Here is a 15,174-nt window from a genome sequence, read left to right as displayed (position 1 = left end):
TTCCCCCTCTTTTCTCTAACCCTGGCAACCTCTGGGTTTACCTATGTCTGTGTCCTTTAAGGAATGATTTTCTTAAGGAGATAAAGATCATGTCCCGGCTCAAGGACCCAAACATTATCCGCCTCTTAGCCGTCTGCATCACCGATGACCCTCTATGCATGATCACTGAGTACATGGAAAATGGAGATCTCAATCAGTTTCTTTCCCGCCACGAGCCCCCCAGTTCTGCCTCCAGCAATGCACCCACTGTCAGGTAAATATGCCAAGTCTCCTAGCTCTACCCTGTGTTTGTGGCACTAAACTGGGCTTTGAAGACAGGGAGCCTCAAACATTCAAGTTTGTCAGTATTCTGGCCTGGTGGGGAATAATGGCACCACTGTCCTCTGGGGGAAAGCACAAAGATTCACTGAGAACAGAGAAGGGATGTTGAGGTCAAAACTCCAGTTCATTGGTACCACCTGTAGAACGTATGCCTCTCATGGCTTTCTCTTCCCATAGGCCACTTTCCTCTTTTTTATTCCTCAGTTATGCCAACCTAAAGTTTATGGCTACACAGATTGCCTCCGGCATGAAGTACCTTTCCTCCCTTAATTTTGTCCACCGAGATCTGGCCACACGAAACTGCTTAGTGGGTAAGAACTATACCATCAAGATAGCTGACTTTGGAATGAGCAGAAACCTGTACAGCGGTGATTACTACCGAATCCAGGGCCGGGCAGTGCTCCCCATCCGCTGGATGTCTTGGGAGAGTATCTTGCTGGTGAGTCCATCACTTTTTTTTTTTTTTTAAGATTTTATTAATTTATTTGAGAGAAAGAGCAGAACTAGAGAGAGGAAGCATGAGTTGGGGGGAGGGGAAGAAGGAGAGGGAGATGCAGACTCCCTGCTGAGCAGTGAGCCGGACACGGGGCTTGATCACAGGACCCTGAGGTCATGACCTCAGCCAAAGGCAGACGCCTAACCGACTGAGCCACCCAGGTGTCCTAGAGTTCCTCACATTTTTAAGCACTACCTCAGCAACTGACATGTAGGCTGGTGCACGTGGCACATAGAGACAAATGTGAGACAGTAGGAAGCAAAGAATAGACGTTGATACTTTCTGACTTGAGATGATTCACTTTGGTGAGTTAATTACTATTTCTTTTTTTAATTACTATTTCTTAACACTTGCCTATTTCTGCTGATAAAATGTAACATGCTTACTGTAGAAAATTTGGGGAAAAGATTAAAAACATACCTATCATCATAAGGGATTTAGTATCATTTTTTTCTCTCTCTATCTTTTTGACATACCAATTGGTCTTCATTAATTTATTAAAAAAACCTTATCACTTAAAGAAATATTATCCACAAAAAATATTTTTCTTCTGTATTAACTTCATAACTATATTTCTAATGAATTATTTAGACTGATGTCTATGTGTTTATTTTAATGAGTATTACTATTTATTTTTTATTTTAAGTTCATCATTCTTTCCTTTATAATTATTATTCAACTCTTGGTATTCTGGACCAAGAGTGCATGATTTTTTTCCAGATGTCTCTCTTGGAGGTATTTTTTCTGACCTTGCATATTTGAGACACTTTATTGTTGGTTTTATACCACTTAGCTGATTTGTGGAATTATTAGACTTTAAACATTTACTTCCTACAATGACGTGTACCTGTAATTTTGTCTTTTGTCATTTAACATGGCAGAGAAAAGCCCAAGAGCAATCTAGCTTTGTTCATTTATAGTTAATCTGTGTATTTCTTGTTCATATTCTTAAGGGATTCATTAATTAACAAAGTGAAAAAATATATATAGTTATCCCCTTTCTCTCAGTAAGATAACCATTATTAATATTTTGGCATATTTCCTTTGTGGGTTGTTTTCTATACATATGTTTGTGTGTGTGTGTATATGTCTATGTATGTGTGCATATGTACATACATGTATGTGTGTGTATATGTGTATATGTGTGTGTTTATGTGTGTATATACAGTAGTCTCCCCCTTATTTGTGGGGGATATGTTCCAGGACCCCCAGTGGACACCTGAAACTGAAGACTTTTTTCCCCATATATACATATCTATGATAAAGGTGTAATATATATATTTTAATGTTTTAATATAGAAATCAGGCGCAGCAAGGGATTAAAAACAGTAGCTAGTAATAAAATAGAACAATTATAACATAATGTCCAAAGTTACATAAATATGGTTTCTCTCTCCAAAATATTGTCGTGTACTCACCCTTCCTCTTGTGACACTGTAAGATGACTCAATGCCCACGTGACGAGATAAAGTGGGTGCATTGTGCAGATGTCGTGATGGGGGGTGAAGCTACTGCTGACCTTCTGATGGCACATCAGGAGGACACTGCTCTGCTTCTGGGTTGCTGTTGAATGTGGGGGACCGAAATCATGGAAAGGGGAACTGCAGATACGGAGGACTGCTGGGCACCAACAATTACGTTACAGAACTGGGGCAGCACTGTGCGCATATAATTCTATATCGTTAGTATTTCCTATGTCATTAAATTTCTTCAAAACACATGATTTTAGTGGCCGCATCATATCCCATTGGGTGGCCCTGCCCAGTAATTTATTAACGTCTCTGTAATTTGATACATAAGCGCATTCCAGTTTCCCACTATTACGCCTGATGCTGTGATATATCCCAGTTTACGTGAGTCCTCACAAGGATCTTTATCATCTGTGTATGTGAATCAGTACTTCACCCATTTCTAATGTCATCAGTGGGCATTGCTCCCTTTAGAGATATTCTATAGTGTTGGAAAAGCAGATCAACATGAGAGCCATAGGATCCTGTTCCAAATCTTAGTTTTTCCGTTACTCATGGCCTTGTTCTCCAGATTTTAGTAAACCTCCCTTGTCTCACTTTCCTGATCTGAAAAACTAAGGATAAGTAACATCATGGACTTGAGCATTGTATTTATGGAACAGGAAACGTGCACGATTTTACACGTGCTGATGGCACCTGACTCCCATTGCTGTCACGTGTGGGTCTCCCCTTCAAGATGGTGACTTTTACTGATCTGGGGAGCCAGAGCCCTGGATTCTTCAAGAGACTTCTCCCAGCCCTTAAACTAGGTTCCTCTGTCTCTAACATAAAAATGATCGATTTCCCATTCATCTATTGCCATTCCCACAGGCATTTTCCCACGGTCATTTTCCCACGGGCATTGAAGTTTGAGCTTCTGACACTCAGTGGGAGAGTCAGATAGCTTACGGCTGCACCTCTGGGGTCTCATCTGCAGGAGAAGCAGACCTAAGAGACCAGGAGGGCAAGAGAGCGGCCTCCGTAGCTTGATGTCAAAACAATTTGACTTTGTCCTTTTAGATTCTCCATGTACATCATGGCAGTTTCAGTGTTCTGTGACCCGGGTAGTGGACGGGGTACCCAGGTCCTATGGATCTTACCTGCTGTTGTCACGTACACGCCACTCCTGTGCCCTCTCCTTTTCCTTGTGTAAACAGGGCAAATTCACGACAGCGAGCGACGTGTGGGCCTTTGGGGTGACTCTGTGGGAGACGTTCACCTTTTGCCAGGAGCAGCCCTATTCCCAGCTGTCAGATGAGCAGGTCATCGAGAATACTGGAGAGTTCTTCCGGGACCAAGGGAGGCAGGTGAGAACTGCTGGGGTTGGCCAGGTATGGGTTTGGGTGCTCTGGAAGGTGAGAGGAAGAAAGCCCTGCCTTAGCAGGTTAGCCTAAGTTGGAAGGTAAGTCACCTGGGTGGCAGCCTTTGGTCACTAATGATCCAGATGATGCGAAAGACTGAGAATTACCCCTGCCCCTGCCCCACCAGCCATACACTCAACCTTATCCACACAGCAACCCATGATCATTGGACAACACAAGGGGTTAGTTACGCCAGGTTCTTTCCCAGCTCCAAGATAGCAGGAAATAAGATTCTCTTTCTCACGTTTGCTCTGTTTCTTGATCTAGACTGTGCAGTTTTCCCTCCTATAAGTTTAAAAGTGAATAAGGGATTTACTGGCAGGCGTTAACAATTCGGTTTGGACTAAATATTTAGCCACGTTTCTAGACGTATATGCCCAGAGACCATCAGGTGCCTGGACCGTGGCTTCTCAGAACTTGGGAAAAGCTAGATTTGCACGCTGACAAGGATACCATTTCCCGGCCAGGATACTCTACGATTTCTTTGGCTGGCTTGGTTTGTAAGATCCCTATGAGATGCAGGACCTAAGGCTAGCTGATGCAGTTGGAGCACTGAATCTCCCCAGAGTGACCTGGCCACAGCACCCTCAAGCACGGCAGCTCAATCTAATGGCCAGGGATGGGGAGAAGGCTCTTGTGCAAAATAAAATTTTGATTCTCTGAAGGCTTAAATACATCAAAGCAAGCAACAGATAAGGGAGTGACAAGCGGTAAGACAATATGCAGGTTGGAAATAAGAGGAAGAGATCCTGGAATTTCATTTTATCTTGACACTCTAGAGATTTTGGGAAGAGGGGATCCAAATGATCTTTGTTAGTTATAAAAATAATTGCTTTCTTACCATGACAAAGGGCAAATTTACTCCTGTGTGCAGAGATAAGTGAGTGGACTGAGGGATAAGATGGTTTTTTCGCTGGACAAATCTGTCATGACCCCAGGTTGACCTAGTTTTGTTTTAATTTCTAACAATCTCCAGTATTTTATGTTTCTTATTTAGTTTTGAATACTCAGCTTAAAAGGGCCCACTGTTTTATCTTCACTAAAGACTAGTAGTGAACCAAATATATTTTCACCGACCACCAAACGGTCAAATAGCAAAGTTAAGTATTTGATTGAGGCCTCCGTCAAAATCAAGTATTACCATTATATGCTGAGTAAACTTCTCACCTATAGGTGTAAGTTTAAATTGTCAATAAAAATTTATTAAACTGAATACATTAATTATGAAACATAATTTATCAAATTTATACTTGATTACCTTTTACAACATTTAATTACTTTAAGTTTTATTACTAACATTTCAGGATTCACATTTTGAACGTTTGACATTTTGAACGTTTGACAGGGACAGTCATTTCTCAATCCTATCAGCTGCGAGGTGGGCTCTGTGGTCAGCAGACTCCTCTCCACGGTCCGGTCTGGGGGAGGGGGTCACAGAGAACATGACAGTAGGAGCGACACAGGTACATCCCAGGACCTGGATACACTGCAGTGTCTGTGTCTGGCCGGGGTCCTCTTCCAGGGGAGGAGCTGAGACAACCAACACACTTGCCACCCCCACCCCACCATGACTGGCTCGGCCAAGATCAACCTCAACACGCGTGGGTCATAAGCAGAGGGTTTCATAGTCTAACCACATGCTTTCCAGCCTGAGTCCTCATTCTGCTTCAGGTTCATCTTTGGCATGATGGTCGGGACCTCAGAGTGGTCCATCAGGAGATCCTGGTCCAGACAATGAGGCACAAGGGAAGGGGACAGGGTCCCAGCTGGGAGTGGGAAAGACAGACATCACACCTGTTTCAGTGATCAAGCTCAAGCACTGGGGGAGGCAGATAACACCACCGTGCAGCTACACTTCCTTTTTGCCCTTCTTAACACTCTGGGGTTTTGTGGACTTTTGTTTTCCAAGACGTACCTCCCGCAGCCTGCCGTGTGCCCAGACTCTGTGTACAAGCTGATGCTCAGCTGCTGGAGAAGAGATACCAAGCACCGTCCGTCGTTCCAGGAAATCCACCTTCTGCTCCTTCAGCAAGGGGACGAATGATGCGCTCACTGCCTGGCCACATCCCGATGGCCCGGGTCCTTCTCGCGAGACCGGCCACTCGCTCACCCACGCCTAAGCCACTCCATCTGGACATTGAATGGGCTCGGGAGATGGAGGCTTGTTGGCTTCTCTCTCTCTGTCCCTGGGCTCCCTTCACTCCACTCCCTCACTCTCTACCCCTGACCCATATTTACTCTTTTTTTTTTTTTTTACATTAAAAAACTAAAAAAAGAAAAAAAAAAGCCTAGGGCAGATAAAATCTAGTAAAGAAATCTTACTTAATATACCAAAGTGTTGGATAGCGGGCTAGACAATTTAGATAATTTATAAAGGTTAAATATGCTATGTTTATAAATGTGCAGATGCTACAATGTTTTTCCCATGTCACCTTTTAAAACGTATTTTCAGAATGAAAAACTTGAAGAATACTAATGTCTTAGGAAACATGATGAGGCTTAGGGAAAACACTCGGTAAGAGTGGAGAATCGGATGGAATGGTTGGTATTCAGCAACTGGTCATGGATTTCTTGGTTTCCTAATTTGGCCCTCTGGACATGTCTACCCTCTGCGTTTCTCTCCCTGTCAAAGCAGATGATATGTGCTTGAAAAACCCCTGCTTCTCGGAGTGGGTGTTCTGTTTACTCATGGGCAGGGGTCAAGGGTAAGGTCTATGTGGTCTATTTGCGAAGACAATACAAAGGATGTGCATAAGAGAGAATGTCCGTCCAAGGCTGTATGAAGGGGAATTGTCACTTGCCAAAAAAGTACCTCATGCACAGAAGGATTCTTGAACAGAGAATGGACATGGGAAAAGAGGTCTGTGGGGGACAGGCAATAGGTATACTATTCACCTGTGATTTCTGCAGAAGGTCCTCTTCTCGTTCAGATGTTTCCAGGTGTGTGTTTCGCCGAAACCCTGGTTTTGAATCCATAAAGCCTGGTGTTTTGATGTCTGAATCACGGGCCCTTAGGTTCATCTTCTGTAAGTCTTCCAGCTCTTTTGGCAGATGTATCCCCTAGAGGACCCCTCTCTGAAGGCCACGTATTGTAGGGAATAGATCTGCGTGTTTGCAGAATGTTGACCAAAGAGGGCCGAGGAGGGAAAGTTACAAGCAGATGGACTTCCACTCCTTATTCGAGAAAGCCTAGTCCTCAGAACACACAGGGCAGTCGGGCCACCTCCAGAGGGCGGGGGACGGGGAGGGGGGAGTCCGTTGTCCCTGAAGAGCTTCAGATGTAGGCTTTCAAACACAAGGTCATATGAGATGGTATTTAATGTCTTTGTCTCCCTAAGAGTCCTTGATTTTAGAGAGACACGGGGTGAGCACAAGAGAGAAGTCATTCCCTGTTCCTGCTTCGGACACACTCGGGGTTGGTGTGGGCAGCAGAAGAGAATCGTGAAGGTCTGGGTTCAGAACTCGTGGAGACTGATACGTTGTCGAATGCGTCCCCTCAGAACAGATTGGGAGCTCTGTGCTCCACAACGGCTCAGACTTTAATGGGAAGCCAGAAAGGAGACCTCTCCGCTCCTGCTGAGGAGAAATCAGAAAAACTTACAGAATAAACTTCCCCAGCTCAGAAGAAGTAGTCTTGAGTTGTCCTTCCTTGGGTCTGCTGCTGGAGCCCTCACCTGGTCCCCCTTGTGCACAGTCGCTCAGGGACTTGACTGTTCTCCCTTGGTCAGCCTTCAGCAGCGCTCCAGGCTACCGCAGAAGTGAACTTCCCAAATCCGCAGATGCTCTTGTGACCCTGGCATATACCTGCGCCCTATCGCTGTCCTTTGACTCTGGGCGTCAGCCTCTCCCAGGACTAATTCTGTGGAGATTGTAGGTTTGGGAGTCAGGAGAGCGTTAGTTTGGAAATTGGTCCTACTCTGCCCCAGGCCAAGTGTGTCACCTTGGATAAGTCACTTCACCTTTCTGGACGCCCATTTCCCTCGCTGTAAAATGAGGACATTGGATTAGAGGGTCTTAAAGCCTCTCCCATCCTGAAATGTGCAGGGGTGGTTGGATAACTGGATGGACAGTTGATACGGATTCCCTTATCTGGTCCTCTCCTGCTCTGAGAATCATGGTCAGCGGAAGGAGTCGTGCAGGGAACTTACTATGTAACGGTCATGGCTGCCACGGGTACAGTGCTCTGAAGTGTCATCAGGTGTTTCCACAGACCCAGTCTCAGTTCATATGTGCGGGGCCAGACATGTCCTTATCCCCTCTGTTCTGACCAGGACAACTTCATGTATTAGAGACCTTTCTAAAGAAACAGAACCAATAGGATATCTATACCTAGATATACAGAATTTATTATAAGGGACTGGCCCACATGGTTATGGGGCTTCAGGGTCTCACCATCTGCCTCCTGCAAGCTGGAGACCCGGGAAAGGTTTTGAGAAACAGAGGGCAGGAGATGTTCTAGCTCAGCGGTCAGGCAGAGAGCATGAATTCCCCCTTCCTCCATCTTTTTTCATCTACTTCCCCCTGCTCTCAGAAGATTTGATGAGCCCCCCGCAACACACACACACATGCACGCACGCACACACGCACGCACTGGCACGTGCGGGAGAGGGCATTGTGTTTCACTCAGTGCACCCATTCAAATGCTAACATCGTCTGGGAACACCCTCACAGACCCATCCAGAAGTAGTGTTTCATCTGGGCACCCCCTGCCCCTGTCCCAGAGACACATAAACATAATCATCTCACTGCAGTAGAATCAAAGGGCCTTGAAATCAGGACTGGCAGCCTATTCTCCATCCTCCTGCTTCTGGGAGGGCTCCATGAACACGGTGCCCACGATGTCATGTGTGGCAAGAGAAGACAACATAATTTCCCCATCTTTGCCTCATCTCTCTGCTTCTTTCTTTTTCCCTTTCTGCCTCAACTCACCGCATTCCATCATCCCGTTAAAAAAAAAAAATCATATTGAAAATCAACTTAGTGTGTCTGGATTTTCCTGGCCTTGAGTCACAGAGTGATCTGTTTCAAGTGGCTGGCAAGGAAGTGTTGTCCCGTACAGTGACCCTCTCCTGGGAAGAGGATGCACATTTTCCGGCTTTGAGCCTCCTCTGTCACAGACACAGGTCTTGCGTCTAGCCTGGTCAGACCCACAGAGCCTCGCTGCACAGACCCAAGAGACCCAACAGAGGACACGGTGAAGGATTAGTACCTTGAATTTAGAAGTAGCTCCAACCTCGACGAGAAGAATGTAGCTGGGAAGCTTTAGAAAGGGACACAGAAAAAGGGACAGCCAACCACGGGGCCCTGCTACTGTGTAGTGAGTTGTCCTCTTCATGACACACGTGAAATAGTTTATGTCCAGATTGTGTTTGTGGAATGGCGGATTTAAATTTATACTTTTGCGGTGAATGGGCTGACCACTAGGTCCACATCTTGATGTGCCGTCTGGACACAGATGTGATTAGGCGAGATCTGGAGTGGGAAGGGGCACTGGGTAGAGAATGTGGTTTTTGTGCTGTGGAAAGGTCACTTGCAAGTGCAAGAGACAGTGTAACAATGAGCATTGTATGGACGTGGCGTCAAAAATGAAGCAGTGAAAGTGCACGTGGCTGAGTGGGGGAGGCGGGGGGAGGGTGACCCGAGAGGAGGCAACACAAAAAGAGGTAAGGGAGGGTACGGGACACAGGGCAGGGCAAGGCAGGGCAGGGAGGAGCAGGTGGCACAGGCAGGAGTCTGCGCTGAAGCAGGAGCGCGCATCTCTGGAGAGAGGGCAGAAAAGCAAGTGTCTTGAAATAAAGGGTAACTACAATAGAGAAAGGAATTCTGGATGATAGAGATTATGGAAGTATTTATTAAGAAATGAAAAGGCAGGTGCCGCGTATGGAAAGGAAGGGAGCTTTTCAGAGTCTTCAGGAAGAGCAAGTCCTAACAGAAACACGTAAGCAACCATCAGGGAAGGGTCTTCTAGGTTCGGAGGGGGTCCCAGGCTGAAGTTAGGCAAGACTACGTCTTGTTTGATATCTGTGCAAAGAGGTACGTGCCACGTTGGAACCATGTGTTTTTCTAGTCCCATCCAGACTTCCCACAAGAAAGCCATGATGTGGGGCTAAGCCATGTGTTTTGAGTAATGGGGAACAGAAGAAGGGGTGTGTCGGCAAGAGGGGGAGAGGAAGATGTTCCAAGGAAATATTCTAAAATGGAACAGCATCTGTTTTGCCCAAAACCGAAAAAAAAAAATGAAGAAACTTACAGTTAGGGCTTAGATTACTCCAACATATGGCTATTAATCTTTGATCCGAGCTTGAATTTATATACCTGCCATCTTGTTCTCTTCAGCAAGACCTCTGACTTCTGGCTGAGCATATGGTAGGTCTCTAAATATTTCTGGAAGTTGCAGATCCTGATCTATGCTGGGAAATCCTTCTGAATTGAAATTTAACATTTTTATAGAAACAGACGAATGTCTTTTCCACTTGGTAAGTGTCTTGGAATGCTGAATCAACATGGAAAGAGACCAGAATGGTTAACGGTGATCGGATTGCTGGCATTTTGAGTTCCCTGGCACAATTAGCTGTATTGCTTGGTGGCAGACAAGTGGTGGGTAATTATTTACTTGCCATATCTTCCTTTTTTTAATTTGTTATTTTGAAATACTTTTAAGACTCACAAGAAGTTGGGAAAATAGAGTAGTTTTATCCTAACACCAGGCTTTCCCCCATTGATAACATCTTCCATAACCATTGTCTATTTTCAAACCCAGAAGGTTCACATTTATAATGCTATTAGCCAGACTACAGACCTTATGCAGATTTCACTGTTCTTTTTTTTTTTTTTTTAAACATGTATTTATTTAGTTTCTGGACACTTCATCCCTTTCTGATTTGGAACCTGGCCTTGCTTGGATGCATCAGGAAAAACACTATCTGGATACGATTCTACAAAATTCTAAAGAGAATATAACAAATTGTCTGTAACTTTATCACCAAGCAATATCCTGCCTAGACTGCTTCCACATTTTCTGACTAGTTTGGCTATTTAGCAACTGGAACAATCCAGGAACAACTTAGAAGGATTTGGAAACACAGGGGCAGTGAGATCTGCATGGATCTTGCTGACAAGAGAATCAGATGGTTCTCTGCGGTTCCTATAAGTGAGTAGGGTTTGTAATGGTGTCAGGCAGGGGACTTAGGGTTAAAACCAGTATTTTGGTCAAGAGCTGGGTGGCACTTAGTTAATGGCATCAGGGCCGGCTTGTGGAAGGAATAGATACAATGGCATAGAGTCCTTTAGTGTGTGATGAGACACAAAGGTCAGAATGGTAGAGACGTTTCATTTGCCTGAATATCAGTTCTTAAGTGGAATAACAGCTATATTGGACCAAATTAAATGTAAACACAGAAATGACCTGAGGGTAGGGACTTGAAACAGCTGTGAGTTTTGTGATGGTATCTTTCACCTGCCCTATTTGTGGGTCACAGGACGGTTACTGGGTTCACACTGCTTTCTGCATGTCCTGTCAAGTTCCAAGCACGTAGTGAGCACTCAACAAATATTCATGGAGTGTTGTTTTTGGAATAAATAAAAGAAACTGAAACTTGTCACCCAGCATAACTGGGGTGAATTTAGGGAGAACTGCTTTGCTATAATGCAGAGAGTTTATTTTTCAATGAAGAAGGAGAGAAAAGTTGCCAGGCTCGTACCTGGTGCAGTACATACTCCATTCGTGTATTTTCTGAGGATGAAATAGATCTATGGAGATCTGTATCATTCTTTGGAGTTGTTAGATCTGTATCATTCTTTGGAGTCCTTAGGCAGCAGCAAGGCAGTTCTCTCAAGGCACCCCATCAAGAGCAGGGAGGGACTCTGGCCCCAAACACAGCCCATTTTGAAACAAGCTTTCTGGTTTCTTGAGCAAACACCTGTCAAGAACCCTTAAAGGGGAAGGATCAGAGTCCCAAGCCAGCTTAACCCACATCTCCAAAAGCATATGAGGGAGGAATTTGCAAAGAGACTCAAGGGAAAGCACAATGCAATGAGGCAATCACCTGTTTTCTTGAAAAGAGGCTTAGAAATGGTTGGAATTGGGTAGGATTCCTGCAAACACACCCAAGAGTTTGTAACCCAGCCTATTCATTTTATGTCCTTTACTACTCATGATATCCTGTTCTTCTACCCTGTTGTCTGCTATCTTTTTCTGAGGACTGAGTTTCTGAACCAGCATGGCTCACTCTTCCTGTGAGGAAGGAATCTCTGGGCCTTGTTTTGTAGGCTTTTGGAGGACAATGTGTCTTATCAAGGGGTAGAGCAAACCGATTGATCTCTGCTTGAAACTATCATAGTCATCCCAAAATAGAATACGTAAAAGTTCTCTGTATTAGAAAAAGAAACAAGATACCCATTGTATATTTTCTTTTCTTTATTTATTCTCTGTACGTCTGTCAGATGATAAATTGTAAATAACAATGATTAAAGAAATATGCTACTGATGGGTCCTTCTTTCTGTATCAACAGCACCAGTTCTGGGCTTGGTTATCTTACAGTCTTTCTGGACACCTGAAGGGGCCCCGGGACAGAGCCAGAGAAGTGTGCTGTGTGCGTGTTGGGCATGCCTGTTTGTGGGGGGACATCCGACAGAGGGTTACATACACAGCCCTCTCGCAATTGCTTGACTGTCTATTGGAGGAAAAGCATCTTGGTCTCTGGCACATCCAAACATACTAGAGATTGGGATTCTGGGTTGTCACATTAGTTCTGGAGAAGCCAGTCCAGAATTAATTGCAGATGCTTTATTGTTGTTGCTATGAAGTGGTCTTGTTTGACACATAGAAATCCCTTCTAAATCCACATGTCATCTGGCTCAAGACCACACAAGCATACAAAAAGCAACAAGAACTCTGAACAGCCAGAATACAGACTTGGTCTTCATAAAAGAAATTCAGATGAACCACCCTCTTCCCCAAAGAAAAAAGAACGTGTTTCTTACTTGGTCTCTGAAGAATATATTTATACTTTTATTTTTCTGAATGATTACATATTTTTTCAGCAACAGCTAGGAGAGATAAGAGAATGGATACAAATTCTCAGAGAATACTCAGAGGGCAAAAATAATTCACGAAGGCACACTCTGATCCGCAGAGTGTTTGGTTTGATTCTGGGGCTAAGGGCCAGGGATTCACATATCCATGCGATGGGAGTGGGGTTGGAAGCAAAGAAGAAAAAAGTAAACAGGAACAGCAGAGATACTCAGAGATACAATTATATTGTCAACACTGTTGTCAAGCTTTAAAGGAAGGTATGTGTGATATGTATTCGTACACCATATGGCATCTATAGGCTATGCATTTATCTGAGCATATAATTTGTTACTGATTTATTGCTACTTAGAATTTTATGTTCATTTTGTATTTGAAAAAGAAGTATACACACTTACCTTCCGGTCCTTGAGAGGCACCCAGTAACTCCTTATGTATAAGCAACATATCTTTCTCTTCCTATTGAGTGAAATGAGTAAAATTCCTCTGTCAGAGTAGGTTTGGGCCAGACTGAAGGACTAGTGATTTGAAGAGGAGAAGGATGAAAGATACCCACGAGAAAAGCTACGTGGCCCCTTGGCAGCTGTTCTTTTGCCCCTGTTTTTAAACCAGAGACAAGTCCATTCTGGAGAAGTTTCTAAAGATGCCGAGTAGAGCTCTGTCCCAGGTGTTAAAGCTACCTTTGCTCATCTCTGTCTACCTAAGGACTGTTTCAGGCACCAGCAAAGGAACCAGAGATGGGTTTCTGCATTTAGAGTAGAGGCAAACTTACTTTATAAGGTAATAAGTAGTCAAAGGTAGGAGTGCTCCATTTACGATTCTGTTCTAGAGGCCAAGGTTTACTGGGGATAAATGGAATGTCATGTACTAGGTTCTTCTGGTTTCCAGGAAAACAGCCCATGAACAGTATAAACTCAAGATGACTAGTTTGATTTGATGAAAGCCATACTTACTCACCTATCACTGAACTATATATTATAACCATTACTGAGGTGTCCTACATCTGATTAGATATTTTTAAAATATAAAATTTAATGCCAACTGTTTTAATAGATTTCTGTTCTCCTGGTTTCTCTGGCACCTCTAGTGGTTCACCCATCCTGGGAAGGTTACAGAAACTTGAAAGGTCCAACTGAATAGAAAGAGGGAAGCAAGGAACAAGGCTTTCTAACTTGGACTGGATGGATATCACACTAGTAGGAGATGGAAGCTCTGGTCGTCCTGTCTTCACTTAACTCACAGTGGGTCCTGTACTGGCTGGCATCCCCAAATTGTGGGGATGCTGAATCTCCAGAGCCTGGGCCCTCCCCCTTCTCTGGAGGAATGAGTTTTTCACAGGACAACCCCACAACTCTATTCCTTCTACATGCCACTTCTGAGCCCTAGGACATCTTAAAAGGAAACTTTGGGTCTAAACTTAAAGATTGGGGTTAATTTTATTCTAGGACTCCCAGAAAATATTGTTAAAATATGGTCTCTTTAGAATATTTGAAAATAGCAGAAGGGTAGGAGCTGAGTTCCACCCAGATAACAATATAGATGTTTGAATGATTTAGGAATCTAATATCCAAACAATTGGATTTATTTTTTGGATATAATTTTATTGGTATAAGATAAAGTATTACTAAACTAGTTGATATTGTTCCTGGACAGAGAACCAGTTTTGAACTCAGCTTCGGCTGCTTGCCCCTGGAAATCAACACTCGAGAGACAAGTGATGGTGGGAAAGCAAAGGAAGCTTTATTCAGGAAGCTGGCAACCTGGGAAGGCAGTGGAGTAGCTTCTCAAAGACCATCTTCCCCAATTGGGTCAAGGTGGAAAGTTTTAAAGAAGGCATGGGATAAGGGGTGGGGTGGCTGCATGGGGGAGAAGCAGGTGCCCAGGTGCTTAGTCGTCTGTTGACATGACCCTGACAGACATGCTGGCTGGTATCTGTGGTAGCTGTTTCTAAATGTAGTCAGACCTTATATTCTGGGAAAGTTTACTTCTTCACTCCTTAAGGCCAGTGGTCTGCAAACCTAAGGAAAGTAGGTTATTCTGTTGCAAACCAAGGGTGCAAGCAAGGAGTGCATAAACTTGAAGCAAGTTGGAGTGCCCTTACAGTATCAATTAACCAAGACCTCTATGATTTCAAAAGCCAGTATAAATTATATCAGTCTCACATTGCTCATGGATCATTGCTGTGCATAAATAATTGAAACTTTGAAAGAGGCCAGGAAGTAGATTAAAGCATGTTCCCCAGAGTTAGGCACATGAGGTGTGGAGTTACTTAGTGTGAACCTAGACTAGTGATGGTCACCTTGTTACCAATACAAGGTACATACAGAAACCTAGAGTAAGCCTCAGAAACTTTCATAGCAGTTTGGCAGAATATTCTTTTATGTGTTGTATCTAATAATAAATATTGAGGACTTGTATTTTGTATACTTCGCTTTTTATTTCATTTTTCTAAAATG

The 15,174-nt window shown here is 43.9% G+C and overlaps 1 protein-coding gene across 2 annotated transcripts in view; it reads left to right on the top strand.

Moving 5' to 3' along the window:
- DDR2 (discoidin domain receptor tyrosine kinase 2) overlaps positions 1-12,172 on the top strand; it is a 93,034-nt gene extending 80,862 nt beyond the window's left edge. For both annotated transcript variants that reach the window (XM_004751417.3, XM_004751416.3), the window contains exons 14-17: positions 62-253; positions 526-760; positions 3,483-3,632; positions 5,596-12,172. In XM_004751417.3, coding sequence (XP_004751474.1) covers positions 62-253; positions 526-760; positions 3,483-3,632; positions 5,596-5,730 — 712 coding nt within the window. In that variant the 3' untranslated portion in view covers positions 5,731-12,172. The remainder of the gene's footprint in view (positions 1-61; positions 254-525; positions 761-3,482; positions 3,633-5,595) is intronic.
- Positions 12,173-15,174: the final 3,002 nt, after the last annotated feature.

The sequence above is a fragment of the Mustela putorius genome, unplaced genomic scaffold (genome assembly GCF_011764305.1).
Source record: "Mustela putorius furo isolate JIRA1106 unplaced genomic scaffold, ASM1176430v1.1 tig00000508_pilon_pilon_pilon, whole genome shotgun sequence".
NCBI lineage: Eukaryota > Metazoa > Chordata > Mammalia > Carnivora > Mustelidae > Mustela > Mustela putorius.
The sequence above is the reverse complement of the archived record's forward strand: the minus strand, read 5'-3'. Positions and strand labels throughout refer to the sequence as shown.